The 15,003-nt window shown below is 47.1% G+C and overlaps 1 protein-coding gene across 1 annotated transcript in view; it reads right to left on the bottom strand.

Moving 5' to 3' along the window:
- Positions 1–15,003, bottom strand: part of ADGRV1 (adhesion G protein-coupled receptor V1) — a 271,213-nt gene that overhangs the window by 178,926 nt on the left and 77,284 nt on the right. The window contains exons 56-62 of the mRNA XM_053931503.1: positions 13,690–13,898; positions 4,820–4,990; positions 4,251–4,433; positions 3,355–3,534; positions 2,546–2,710; positions 1,181–1,298; positions 760–883 (exon numbers count right to left, since the gene is read on the bottom strand). Of these exons, the coding sequence (XP_053787478.1) occupies positions 760–883; positions 1,181–1,298; positions 2,546–2,710; positions 3,355–3,534; positions 4,251–4,433; positions 4,820–4,990; positions 13,690–13,898 (1,150 nt within the window). The remainder of the gene's footprint in view (positions 1–759; positions 884–1,180; positions 1,299–2,545; positions 2,711–3,354; positions 3,535–4,250; positions 4,434–4,819; positions 4,991–13,689; positions 13,899–15,003) is intronic.

Genomic DNA, 15,003 nt, shown 5'->3' with positions numbered 1-15,003 from the left:
AATGCCAGGGGCAATTTGATCTATAAGGCAGATGTAGAATACCATAATACTTCTTTGAAATTTTCTGTGATATGTTCTGTCTGCTACTTGTCTAAAACCCTATTAATAACATAATGCTTGGATAAGTCACAGTAAAGATTTGTCTGCACATTCTGCATATAACACAATCTTAAACTATTTCTTGCACAAAGCATTGTTTTGTCTTTTGGGCTTCTTGGACCAGTACCAGAAGGTGTTCTGCTGCTTTATATTTGCTGGATGTTTCATAATCTTTTTTTTTTCCAATGCTTCTAAGAATCTAAAACTGTTCATTCTGTTTTCAGTTGACTGAATAAAACAAATACATCTTGTTTCCACCAAAACCCCCATTCTTATATTGTTTATGCTAGAATATAACAATTTGCTGAAATACTATTCAGGCACAAATCCTGAATCAAATTCTAGAAAGCATAAAGCACCTTCAAATGTCCCACTTTCTTACCCCTTTCCTTTGATTATGATCCTCTTTCCTTTGGTGCATCAATGTTGTAAATAACTTGAAGAGAGAGAGGAATATTTGGACCTCCCCATTAATACTGAAAGGATACACACGTGGTATATTCTACCCTTCCTTTAAACCAATCACCTAGTTTTTAAAATAGTACTGATTATAGAAATTATGATAAAATGTAGTACTCAATAAATTGCCAAATGTGGAATCTCATAGCTTTTGAATCTGGGCTGTTGCTCTTTCTTTGAAAAAATGAGAGATGTACCCACCTAATAAGAGCAGTTCCATTGTAACTTCCTGAAGGTTCTCCAATCAAAACATGCTTGGATGAATGGGCTATTCCAACCACCCCAGAAGCTCCTTCATCTCCCATAATAGTGATGGTTGCAACACCTATGAAGAGAAAAATTATTCTCATGGTAAGTGAAAACTAAGCAATTTACCTTTGGTAAATTTTGTGACATGCATGGTTAAATATCGGCTTCTTAGAGGGCCTGTGAAACTCTCTTTGACTTCTTCAGGTAAGGAACTTCCCTGTTAGTCAGGGAAAAAGACTGACATTCAAAATTGTGACCAACTAGCTGCCCAAAAAATACTTAAGCACTGCAGACTAAAATAATAATGAACAGACTTAGAATAGTTCTCATATAGAATATCTAAAATCAGAAGATACTGAATTAAGTCTTTTACCATTTACAGGGGATATCTCTGCATCACCAGTAGAGACTAGCTGAATGGTAAATGTTTCATTCCCCTCCAGCAGACCATCTTGTATTGCGTGTAAAACAATCAGTTTTTGGGACTCAGTCTGCATCATGTAAAGACCAGAAAGACATGGATATATATTAAATGAAATTAAACAAAATACAGTATTAAACCAATTATTTTTTAACATATCAAATGTTAAGAATGCTTGACTTTAGTATTTTAAAATATCACTTATTTGATCTGGCTGAAGTTTCTTCTCACAGATTAATAAGCAGTAAAAATTGTCTCTCAAACATAGCCGGCCACCCTAAAAATACTCTCAGTATTTTCAACTAAATGAAGACTGAAATTCCTTTGAAATTGTACTCACATAGATGTTTTTTAACTTAGAGGAAACTTTCTGTAGAGAAACTGCATATTCAATAGTATTCTAAGGATTAACACATTATTAAGATTTGATACATTAGTTGAATTTCTGCCTAATCCACATTTTTGTCAGTAGGAAGTGGCAAACACATGGTATAAATTTAGTATACCATGCATACACAGTTTTATGCTTATACTCAAGCATATATAAATGTTCGAGACAAAATATCAAAGCCTACCAGGAGAGAAATGACAGCAAAACTTTGCCAAATACTCATGATTTTACCAGAAAAAAAAAAAAAAAATCTGTTTTTCAGCTGACTCAAAGTAAAGCAACCAGCACGCCTACTGATTAAAAAGAAACAAAAAGCTTATACCGAGAGAATATAGATTACGCTCTGTTAAAATACTTTTCTTCATTAAATATTTTGAGTTGACTGTAAAATATAAATATTAAGATAGCATCAGTATCCAATACTTAACTCTGACTTCAGAGTTGTAACCTGCCATGAAATATGAATTAAATAACACTGTCTATTTTGAAAGCTGTGAAGGTGCTTTTTGTTTTTTTTTTTAATCTGCATATTTTGAGCATTCATTTTTCTTTCTCACCCTTTCAATACAAATTTTTCTTTTTAAGATGCTTGAGACTTTAGTGGAATAAGTGTTTCTGTAATCATTATTTCATTCAGTAGATTTCAATTCCTCTTTCTTAATAGTAAAAACAGTGGAGATTTGAAGAGCTACCCTCCTGATAATTACATTATGCTGCACTAAAAGAGCATGTCAGCTTTCCATTACATCTTGAAAGAAGTTTGGATATTCTAACCCCACCATTTCAAACTAAACTTTTTCTAGTGTATAATACTTAGTAAGCCCCTACTTCTATCAACATGTAACAACCATCATACAAATATACACCAGTAGAACAAAGTATTTATAAATCTAATAGTAAATAAGTTATTGCAATGTCGGAAATACCTCACTGAAATGAAGGGTACCATTTAGAGGGGTCAGATCATATCTGGCTGCTTCCTCGAGAATCCATAACACTGTAACTACTCCTCTTCCTCCCTGACTTCGACTTACATTCAGCAAAACAATTGCAGCAGAATCATCAGGTGTCTGAGGTTCCTTCACAGTTACCTGATGGAGAAAGAGAAGGAGAATATGGGAAAGGCTGTATTGAAAAAGTCAAAAGCTGCCCTGATAATGTCAAATGAGATGGATACATATTTAAGATAAACAACAGAAAACATTATAAATGACAATTCAGAACAACAGGAGTGAAAATAGATAGGAATGTAACAGGTGTAAGGAGAGTCTTGAATTCTGGTAGCAAAGACTAGTCATTCAAGTGATTTCTGTATGCACTATGATCCAAAACAATTACAGACAATGTCACCAGCAGGCCCAGCACCAGCAAAAGGGAGAGCAGAAGCACTGCAAGAACTGAGATATGCTTTGTAATTTCTTTCCAAATTTTACTTTCAGTAATGCAGATTATTATACAGACCATCAAAAATCCTACCTAGGATGTCCTGAATTGTTAGTATAGTGAATTAAATTGATTCAGTCAAGCATAAATCTGTACTTATGCAGCAGCACTTTCACACTTCAGCAGATGTTACTACCATCCTACACAGCTAGATGAAGACAAGCACTAATAGGATTTCAATGAAATTACGTCTTCCACTGCAGTGAAGGCTTGCAAAAAACAGCTATATGCTAGTGACACAAACTCACTCTCCAACTTTAGCAGAAATGAGTGCAGCTTAAATCAAACTCACATTCTTTTCTTCAAACCTGAATACCCCAACAGGAGAATCATTTGGTGGAATAGCGACAGTTACCAGGGTGTCATTCCCAAGTCTTGCACCACCTGTTACCCTCACTAAGGCAATTTTGAATATCTCAAGGAGTTCAACTTCACTGTCATCTATGATTGTAATTTCTATTTCTCCTGTAGCCTGTAGAAATGTAAAAAAGGGGGAAAAAAGCAACAAAGCTTCATTTATAATATTCTGTGAATTGTTTGAAAAAAATTAAAATAGGCAAATTGTATCTAGCAATAGACAATGCTCACTTGTTCATTTTTCTTCTTGTGCTTGTATATATAATAAGAAGATATAATTTCAGCAGTGGTTTTAAGTCCATCAGTACAAATCTTGTTTGTTAAAACCAACAGAATTGCTCTGCTTTGATACTCAGTAGAAAGTGAATGTTGACAATATTGTCAATATTCAGTCAAAATTCTGCACACTATGTATGTACTTCCCTTTGCGAAAGACCACTTATATTTACTTAGAATCAAGATCCCTTGTGTACAGTAAGTATTCTCAGGTGCAGCACGAAATTTAAAACTATGTGTAGAACACAGATAAGAAAACATACAGGTTTATTCTGAGAATTGATAGTGAAGATGGATTTTGCTACAAATTTTCAGTGTAAGAGGGTTTATTATTAGAAGTTATGTCCTCACTTGCCAAAGTATCAAAGATACATGAGTTGGTCAATGGTTTTGAATATTCTGGTTTTCCATGTTAAAAAACTGAAGCTGGGAGAATCATTCATATACATAAAGCCATAAATAATATTTTTTTAGTGAAAATTCTGCTAGAGGAAAACACACAAAAAATCTTAAGCTGGTAACCACAAGTCAGGTAAGCTTTCAGCAAGTGAATACCTGCCCATCTGCAAATGTAAGGTTTCCAGATGACGGTGTGAAGTCTTCAAAGCTGGCAGTTGAAAGAATGGCTTCCCAGTAAAGAGTTGCTGACCCAAACCTCCCAGCCTGTCGAACAACTGGGAGTTTTAGTACATTCTGTGGTGGTGGTGCCTCATAACCAGAAACAGCTCCAGTGATACCCTATGCATTTAAAAAGAAATTGCAGAGTGTCTCAACAAATTTTTTCATTTTTGTTTCCATGTTGACTTGCACTTAAAAATAAATGAAGAAATACATAACTACTTGTAAAATGGTCTGGCCTTAGTATTGACCTTGCTCTGAGCAAAAATCTTGATTAGATGACCTCCTGACATTCCTTTTTACGACACTGTTTTAAGCACTGCCAGGTCCATAATAAATTTGGTGTATTATTCTCTTAAGAAAGAATTGTTTGTCTGATGTCTGGCCATTTTATTCAGAACAATTTAGTATCATAAAGCCAATCAGAACACTTTCAGAAGTCATCTGAGAAACAGACTGTCTTGCTCGAAAGCCACTTTACATGTTTTTCATTCAGACTTATTTACCTTTGTAACATTAAAATTAAATATTCCTCTGGCATTGTCATTTTCTTCAATTGTTATTTCAGCTATTTCTAATCCAAGCCTCTTCACACTTGGCTGTCCTTCAGATGAAGTGATCAGCTGCACATCAGTAATATTGATTATAAATCCTTCCTGTAATTCTGGAATATTATCCTGAAAAAAAGTTTTAAATTTATTTTTTTTTTAATGATACATTGCAATGTAATACACGTGGTAGATAGGGACAGGCGAACGGAAAATCTCGGGATGTGACAGAAAGCTAGACCCTTCCCCCCTTCTTCCTGCTATAGGTAATCAATCACCCCTGAAGCATGTGGCCCCTCCTAATTCTGTAGTTTTCCACTCCTTACTAACCCTAGCCAGACCCACCATCCCCTTTTGACGTAGTGAAGCCCCCTTGACTATTTAACCCCACGAGATGAGATAATAAACGCCATTTGACCATCCACCACATTGGTGTCTGTGCATGTCTGTGGCCCGAGTGACCCGGGCGAGGCCGGGTTGCCGTGCTGTGTCTTGAAACCAGGTCGCCCGCCTTCTCATCAGAAGGCGACATATGGTGCCGAAACCCGGGAGTGGAAAGGGAGAAGAGAAACCCTCGGGTAGCGGGAATCTCCTGGACGAGAGACAGCGGCCAGAACAGCTGAGATGATTCTAGGCAGGGGAGACGTCCCCGGACCAGCGATCGTCATGGAGGCCATCGCGAAGGTCGTGAGTTCAATTTATAAGCAGTGGGGAATTAAATGTAAGCTCAAGGATTTTTACCTTGCTATTGCGAGACTCCTAGAGCTCGGGACGATTGAACGTCCCATGGAAATATTACACCCGGAGGTGTGGGGGAGATGTACGGCCGCATTAGCCGAGGAAACAAAGACCTCAGGCAGCGGGAAAAGCCTTAAGGCTTGGGGAAAGGTCGAGCGGGCCCTGCGCGAGGCGCTAGAGGAGCAAGAAACATGGAGCGCGGCAAGCGCATGTTTATTAGCAACACCCAAGCTGGGGGTAGGAGCGGCAACGCAAACCGCCCCCGATAGCGAGGTACCCGGGAGCGGGGATCCGGAGGGATCGGGTGCGACCCCCCCCTCCCCGAGCCCAACCCCCCCCCGCGGGACTTCCTGAAAGACCCACAGGACCTCCCGAAAAACCCGTGAACCCCCCATCCGTCCCTTCACCACGGATCGGTGACTCGGCGCCGGGGGCGCGGCAGCGCATGCAATCCTTTTGGATCCTTTTGGACTGATGAGGGAAGCCAGAGACGCAGAGAACCTGGCTCGGGAGGAGGCGCGGGCAGCGCCGCCGCCATACCCATCCGAACATGGCGCTAACGACTGAGAGGATGGGCGGGGCGCGGAAACTCTCGGCGGGAAGAATCCAAAGACCCGGATTCTTGCTAGTGCGCATCCGCGAGGAAAGGAGGAGGAGGGGGGCGGCGAAGAGCGCATGCCCAATCGGGAGCCGCGCTCAGCGCTGCTACCATTTAAGGGAGAGACCTCCCCCTGTGGGCGGCAGGGCAAGCCCAGGGGGCGGGAACGGCACCACCCCCGAAGGGAGGGGTGGGGGCGGGGCCAGAGCCGCACGAAAAGGCACCAGGACCCAGAAATGCCCTGGCATTCGACTTCCGGCTCTGAGAACAGCTCCACCAGCTCCAACAGCTCGGGAGAGCTGACGGATGCCAACGGGGACTCAGAAACGGAAAAAGAGGAGCTAACGAGGTTTAAAACAAAAACGAATAAAGCCTTAAGCCACATCGAAAGGCAATCACAACGCGAACCAGCCCAGTTTACTGACTGGGCTAGAATAAAGATAGCCTGTGCAGAGTGGGCTCCTTCAGGGGCAGTCAAAGCTTTCCCGGTTAGAATCACCGGGCCAGAGGGGAACCAACAACGGATATATAATCAGGTAAACCCCAAAGACGTACAGGCAATTGTCAAAGCGATCTCAGAGAAAGGGATCAACTCGGCTATGGTCTCCACCCTCGTGGACGGCCTCTTTGGCAATGACGACTGGCTCCCCTTTGATATCAAACAAATAAGTCGCATGATACTCAGTGGTGCGGGAATGATCGTGTTTAAGCAGGAATGGGAAGATAATTGTACAAGAGCTCTAGCCCAGGCTTCCGGGGGGGGGCAGCCACTGCATGGTTCAAGCCTATCCAGGCTGCTGGGGAAGCATGACGAGATGGTTACACCTCAGCAACAAGCTGCACAGATGCGGGCTGAGGAAGTCAGGGCCACCACTTGAGCTGCTAGTGAGGCTATTCAGGCTGCCTCTCTGGTCATGGCCAAGCCATCACCGTGGTCCACCATAAGACAGGCAGAGAGCGAAAGCTTCACGCAGTTCATAGACCGCCTGCAGGCAGCAGTAGACTCCTCTACCCTGCCTGCAGAGGCAAAGGGTCCCGTGGTGGCAGACTGCTTGCGTCAGCAATGCAACTCCGTCACCAAAGACATCCTGCGCTCCCTGCCAGCCGGAGCCAGCCTAGCCGATATGATCAGACACGTCGTAAGAGAGGAACACCTAACACCCGTCCAGGCAGCTGTTCGCACCCTAACCAGTGCCATGGCGTGCTTCAAGTGCGGTCAGGCAAGCCACATTGCAGTGAGCTGTCCCCAGTCGGCACCGCAGTCCGCGGCGGTGCCCCCATCTCAAGCACGCCCGAGAGGGCCCTGCTGGAGCTGTGGGAAAAAGGGGCATTTCGCTAAGGACTGCAGGTCCCGGCCTCAGGGAAACGGGAAAGGGAGGGGGCGCACTGGCCGCACTCAGCCTCCTCCCGCTGCAAATGCGAAGCGGCTCATTTATGTCAACCCCCAGTGGGGAGGGTGGCCCTCATACCCCATGCCCCCACAGGAGGAAGCCAGCTTCGCAACCCCACCAGCGACACAATCGCAGAGCTTGACAGCGCTGCCAGTGGCACCCTCGTACCCACCACTGCCACAAGCCGCGCCTGTGCCACAGGGCCAGCAGGGGACGCCCCAGAGCGGGACCCCTGGGTGGCCTTGGCCATGAAAATAGGGAAGGAACCCCTGAAGATGTGGGGGACATGCCACCTTTATGGCAGTCAGGATCCCCACGTCATAGGGCTTCAGTTCTGGGCGGACACGGGATCAGACTGCTCAGTTTTTCCCCAAGCACTTTGGCCTCAGCATTGGCAATGCAAAGAGGTCCCCCCAGTGAACAGAGTGGGAGGGCCATCCCGGGCGTGGAAAAGCACCCAGCTGGTGGCCATAACACTCCACACGAAAAAGGGACCGGAGCAGACGGTGGCAATCTACCCTTACATTCTACAAAGCTCTCCACCCTTGATAGGAAGGGATGTCCTCGCTATGTTAGGAGCCAGAATTACAAATTTATCCTGAGGGCCACTGCCGTACACCCACCACTGCCAATCAGACTGACCTGGAAATCGTCAGACCCCATATGGGTCGAGCAGTGGCCCCTGTCAAAGCCTCGAATGGCAGCCTTGCTGGAACTGGTCAGTCGTGAGCTGCAGAAGGGTCACATAGAACCCTCCACCAGCCCATGGAACACCCCTGTATTTGTAATCCCCAAAAGGTCCAGAGAGGGTCATCGCCTCATCCACGACCTGAGGGAGGTGAACAGGGCAATCCAACCCATGGGTCCAGTTCAGACACTGCTGCCCACGAACTCAGCCATCCCCAAAGGGCAGCCATGCGCAGTGCTGGACATCAAGGACTGCTTCTTTTCAATACCCCTGCACGCTGAGGACAAGGAACGGTTCGCCTTTTCCATCGTGTTCCCAAACGGCGAGCGAGCTAACCTCCGCTTCCAATGGAAGGTGCTGCCGCAAGGTCTCGTGGACAGCCCAACCATATGCCAGATCACCGTGGACAGAGCACTGATACCAGTCCGACAGTTCTACCCCGCTGCAACCATCATTCAATACATGGACGACATCCTCGTCGCTGCACCATCGGCAAGCCAAGTGGATAACCTGATGACTGCGATCACGGAAACTCTCCAGGCCAGTGGCTTTGAGATCGCGAACACGAAGATCAAGAGAGGACCCTGAGTGACCTTCCTGGGAGTGGGGATCACGGACTCCTACGTGACACCTCCCAAGGTGAAGGTCCACCGAGACATCAAGACGCTCCATGACATGCAGCGCCTTGTGGGTTCTCTGCAGTGGCTGCACAACATCATCCTGATTCCTCCCGAGGTCATGGAACCCCTGTATGACCTCCTGAAAGGAAAGCACCCCTGGGACCCCAAGGAGCTGACGCCGCAAGCAGCGAGCTCCCTTGACTTCATCGAGCACCAGATGTCTACTGGCACGCTTGCCAGGTGGGACCCAAATGCGCCACTCGATCTATACGTCCACTTCACACAGAAGGGAGGAGTGGGAGCACTAGCCCAAGGACCTTCCGAAAAGTCCCGGCCGATCCAATGGGTGGTCCTCGGAAGACCAACTCAAGCGTTTTCCCCAGGAGTTGAATGTGTCGCCAACCTCATCACGAAAGGCAGGAGACTCGCCCTGAGACACCTGGGAACCAAGCCGACAAGAATCCACCTCCCCTTCCGCAAGCGACCAACCACGGAGTCGACCGCGATATCGGAGCACCTGGCCCTTGCTCTCACCGGCTTCGGGGGAGAAATCTCCTACGCCACCAGGCCACCTTGGACTCAGCTGCTGACCATCGTCGATATAGGCATGCCGCCAAAGGTCATGGACAGACCGCAGCCGGGACCGACGGTCTTCACAGACGCTTCCTCCACGACTTCTACTGCAGCGGCAGTGTGGCATGCAGGAGAGCAATGGCATTGCGTCAAAACAAGTGATCCCACACTGTCGGTGCAACAATTGGAAGCAGCAGCAGTGGTCTTGGCGTGCGGACTCTTCCAAGACGAACACCTCAACATCGTAACGGACTCTATATTTGTGGCAAGGCTTTGCCTGGCCATGTCAGGACCGGGCGTGTCAACGTCAGCAGCGGCCTCAATGCTGGAGGAGGCACTCTCCTCATGACGGGGCACCGTGTCAGTCATCCACGTCAACAGCCACAACCCAGTCAAAGGCTTCTTCCAGACCGGCAACGACAAGGCGGACGCCGCAGCAAAGGGAGTGTGGACACTGCAGGAAGCTCGGCAGCTGCACGAGTCGCTCCACATCGGAGCCAAAGCACTGGCAAAGAGATGCGGGATCTCGACCGTGGACGCAAAACATGTAGTGGCCACTTGCCCTCACTGCCAGAAGTCGCCCCTGTGGACCAGTGGGGTCAACCCAAGAGGTCTCAAGGCCTCGGAAATCTGGCAGTCGGACTTCACCTTGTGCCAACTGCTAAAGCCCCGAGCATGGCTTGCAGTGACAGTGGACACTTACAGCGGAGCGATCGTGGCCACGCAGCACCCCAAAGCTAACTCTAAGGCCACGATGCAGCACTGGCTGACAGCTATGGCATGGCTTGGTATCCCCAAGCAAATCAAAACTGACAACGGTTCCAATTTCATTTCCAAACCAGTGCAAGAATTCGCCTCGAAATGGGGCATCACCTTAGTACAAGGTATCCTGTATAACAGCACTGGGCAGGCCATAGTTGAGCGGGCGAACCAGACCCTGAAAGCTAAGCTAGAAGTATTGGCAAAGGCAGAGGGCTTTGCCAATTCCGTTCCCCCAGGAGACCAAGCGCGCATACTGGCAACAGCTTTGCTGGCACTGAATCAGTTCCCTAGAGGAGATGAGGCTGACAGTCCTGTTCGAAAGCACTGGGCCACTCGAGCCCTAGAGGAGGGCCCACAGGTTGTAATCAAAAACGAACTGGGCAAATGGGAACGGGGCTGGAGACTGGTACTCACGGGACGGGGGTATACGGCGGTTAAAAAAGAGGGCAAGATCAGGTGGTGCCCACTTAAGTCAATCAAGCCAGACCTTCAGGATGAGACTAACGAGAATTGCGAGTTTCTGTTTACAGGACATGCTCGTGGGTGGTCCCCGTAACGCGTACATCCCGGTTCCAGAGAAAAGCGACGAACCACCAAAATGCCAGTCTACACCGGTGAGACCCAGACAGCAACGGTGGCATTGTGTGATCTTGCTATTAGGGCTCATCACCGAGGGGCGAGCCAACCCAGACTATTACCCCCATCAGCCATTCAGGTGGGTCATGCAGCATCTTTCAAGTGACAAGGTGTTCAAAGAAATCACCACAGCAGGCACCCCATCCTTCGTGTTCCACATCGCCGACCTGTTTCCAGGACGACCAAAAATACGACCCCAGCACCCACACATCATGCACATGTACCTGTCCTACTGGTGTCCAGCCTCCAACCCTGGGAAGAAGTACTGTAACTACCCGGGGTGGGGATATTGCGGACACTGGGGCTGTGAAACCATTGTCACAGATGCCAGACCATCGGGAGAAGGGTGGGAACCACAAGAGCCCGATAGATTCTTGAAGTTCACCTGGGCTCCTACCAGCTGTAAAAAGCCCGCCTTCAATGGAGGGGTCGATAGCAACCATTATACACAGCCCAAATATTGGAAGTGCACAGACTATAACACGATGGTTCTGCAGCCAGAACACCCTAGTTGGGCCACAGGCAGAACATGGACGGTAGTCCTCAAGGGGCCAAAAGAGTGGGTGAATGTGCGAATTATCAGGCTCCAACCACCGGCACCCCGACCGGTAGGACCCAATAAGGTTATTAAGGACGTGCTAAAAGGGGGAAACATAACCCATCCCAAACCACTACCCACAAAGGCCACTGATATCCCGACCGGCCATGCAGATGCCTTCCAAATAGGCCGCTTAGCAGAGTCGGACTCAGACCCAATCTTCCGCATGCTAGAGGCTACCTTTCTATCCTTGAACGAATCCAACCCGAACCTAACCAATTCCTGCTGGCTTTGTTACGATGTTAAACCTCCTTTCTACGAAGGAGTCGCTCTAGACACCCCCTTCAGTTACTCCACAGCCGAAGCTCCTCACCAGTGCAGATGGGACACCCCCCGTAGGGGAATCACCCTGAGTCAAGTCACAGGCCAGGGCAAATGCTTTGGCAATGCAGCCTTGGCGAAGCAGAAAGGCAACTTCTGCACCGGAGTTGTCAAGCCCAACAGAAAGGTCAACAAGTGGGCGGTCCCATCCGCATCTGGGATGTGGGTTTGTCAGAGATCTGGGGTGAGTCCTTGCGTGTTCCTTGCCAAGTTCAATGATGCTATCGACTTCTGTGTCCAAGTTCTGATTGTTCCTAGGGTCCTGTACCACTCAGACGAGGAGGTGTACCACATCTTCGAGGAGCCCGGCCGACTCCACAAAAGAGAAATAATAACGGGAGTGACTATCACAATGCTGCTCGGCCTGGGAGCAGCTGGCACAGCCACAGGTGTCTCGGCCCTCGCGACCCGACACCAAGGGCTTGCTCAGCTGCAAATGACCATCGATGAGGACCTGCAGAGGATCGAGAAATCCATCTCCTTTCTAGAGAAATCAGTTTCCTCGCTTTCGGAAGTGGTCTTGCAAAACAGGCGAGGACTGGACCTCTTGTTCATGCAGCAAGGAGGTCTGTGTGCCGCCTTGAAGGAGGAATGCTGCTTCTATGCGGACCACACAGGAGTCGTTAAAGACTCCATGGCAGAACTCCGAGATAGACTGGCTCAAAGAAAGAAAGACAGAGAAACCCAACAGAGCTGGTTCGAGTCCTGGTTCAATCAATCGCCATGGCTCACCACTCTAATTTCCACCCTAGTAGGTCCACTAGCGATACTGCTTTTAACCTTCACATTCGAACCTTGCCTGCTAAACAGGCTGGTCTCATTTGTTCAAGCTCGCCTAGAACGGGCCAACATCCTGTTTATAGGCCGGTAACAAATGCTGTGAACCAAAACAGAGGACACTGCCAGTCACAGAGGTTCTCTAAACTTCCCTTGCGAAGATTACTCAGGTTTACCAAAACCCCTTTTCCCTTATCATATTATAACTTTGTACCTCACCTTAGTGCCTATGTTTATAACTACCTCATTCATTAGTAAAAAAAGGGGGGGGGAGATGTGGTAGATAGGGACAGGCGAACGGAAAATCTCGGGATGTGACGGAAAGCTAGACTCTTCCCCCCTTCTTCCTGCTATAGGTAATCAATCACCCCTGAAGCATGCGGCCCCTCCTAATTCTGTAGTTTTCCACTCCTTACTAACCCTAGCCAGACCCACCATCCCCTTTTGACGTAGTGAAGCCCCCTTGACTATTTAACCCCATGAGATGAGATAATAAATGCCATTTGACCATCCACCACATTGGTGTCTGTGCATGTCTGTGGCCCGAGTGATCCGGGCGAGGCCGGGTCACCATGCTGTGTCTTGAAACCAGGTCGCCTGCCTTCTCATCAGAAGGTGACAAATACAGATGACTACTTGTAGGTTGTTTACTGCTCAAAACGTCTCAGCATTTGGGACCATATAAGCAAACCCTGGCTTCATACCATATAAAGGATGAAAAGATACTTTTGCTGAGATTTTGAAATCAAAGCTGACAAGTCAGATTCCAGATCTGCAAGAACAGTGGAAAGCAGTGTTGGCTGTCACCTGTTACTGCTACCTATGAGAAAGTCAGCTAGATCTCAGAAACCAAGCCATGACTTGAAAATTACTATCTCCATTCTAAATATATTTAAAGAATACACATAATCTTCTTCATTATTATAAGTAAATTTTGGGATTATAATGAAACAAAGAATTTGGCTCATTCCCAGTGATGAGTATGCAAGTTTTTTTTTAAAGAGATGGATGCAAGAGTCCCAGCACAGCCATTTCTAGAATGTTGTCATACTGCTAGTATAAAATCAGTACCATTTCCATTTCCTTAAAAGGTATTAATAGTTCAAGAAGTTGTTAGGCTACTCACAGGCAAAATAGTGACTATGACTGAAGCTGTTGTTACATTCTCTGCCATAATTACTGTTTTCTTTTCCAGTATATAGTCCTCATTTTCTGTTGCTCGGTTGGAGGGGGGGAGTTCAAAGTTTGGTGCAGTGCTCAACTGAACTGCAAGATCCCCAACAAATCCTTGTTCTCGAACAATTTGTAGAGTAACAGTAGTTGAATTCTCCTGCCCTATAGTAAGGAGATGGAAAAATTTGAAAATACAGTTGTTTTACAATCCTAGAATATGCTGAGTTGGAAGAGACCCATCAGGATCATCAGAGTCCAGCAAGTGGCCCTGCACAGGACACTCCAAGAATCACACCATGGGCCTGAGAGAATTGTTCAAGTACTTCTTGAACTCTGTCAGGCTTGGTGATTTGTCCACTTCCCTGAGGACCTGGTTCCGGTGCTCAGCCATGCTCTGGGTAAAAAACCTTTTCCTGCTATCCAACCTATATCTGCCTGAACTAAGCTTCATGCAATTTACTTGAGTCCAAGGCACCAGGGAGTGCAGCAATCAGTGTCTGCCCTCCTCTTCCCTGCATAAGGAAGTTGTAACTGCAATGAGGTCTCCCCTCAGTCTACTCCTATCCAGGCTGAACAGACCAAATAACCTCAGCCACTCCTCATATGACTTTTCCTCACAGCCTTCACCATCCTCATGGCCTCCTCTGCACACTGTCTGATAGTTTATTGTATTTCTTATATTGAAGTGACAAAAACTGCTCCCAGGACTCAAGGTGAGTGCAGAGCAGAGCGGGACAATCCCCTCCCTTGCCCGGCTGGTGATGCTGTGCCTGATGCTCCCCCAGGACACGTTTGGCCCTCCTGGCTGCCAGGGCATTGCTGGCTCATGTTCAACTTGCCACTGACCAGGACCCCAGTGTCCCTTATCATGGCTCTGCTTTCCAGCATCTCATTCCCCAGACTGTCCATCCATCAAGGTTTGCCCCATCCCAGGTGCAGAATCTGGCACTTTGCCTTGTTAAACTTCATACAGTTGGTGCTTGCCCAGTGCTGTAATTTGTAAAGGTCTGTCTAATTTGTTGAAGTCTCTTTTCAGGGCTTCTCTTCTCTCAAGGGAGCTCCTTCTTTAATGTTGTCAGCAAATTTAGTATTCCTAAGAATCCCACATCCAAGTAGTTTCTCACAGTATATCACCGTACAAGTTGGCTTGTACTGGGCAATTAATTTGGATATAAATAAGAAAAACAGCCAGTTCCATAAACTGGCCCCTGGGTTGGCAGACAGGAACCTCAACCAATTACATTCCATCCTAAGCTGCAGACATCTC

Source organism: Vidua chalybeata, chromosome Z, assembly GCF_026979565.1.
Source record: "Vidua chalybeata isolate OUT-0048 chromosome Z, bVidCha1 merged haplotype, whole genome shotgun sequence".
Taxonomy (NCBI): Eukaryota; Metazoa; Chordata; class Aves; order Passeriformes; family Viduidae; genus Vidua; species Vidua chalybeata.
The sequence above is the reverse complement of the archived record's forward strand: the minus strand, read 5'-3'. Positions and strand labels throughout refer to the sequence as shown.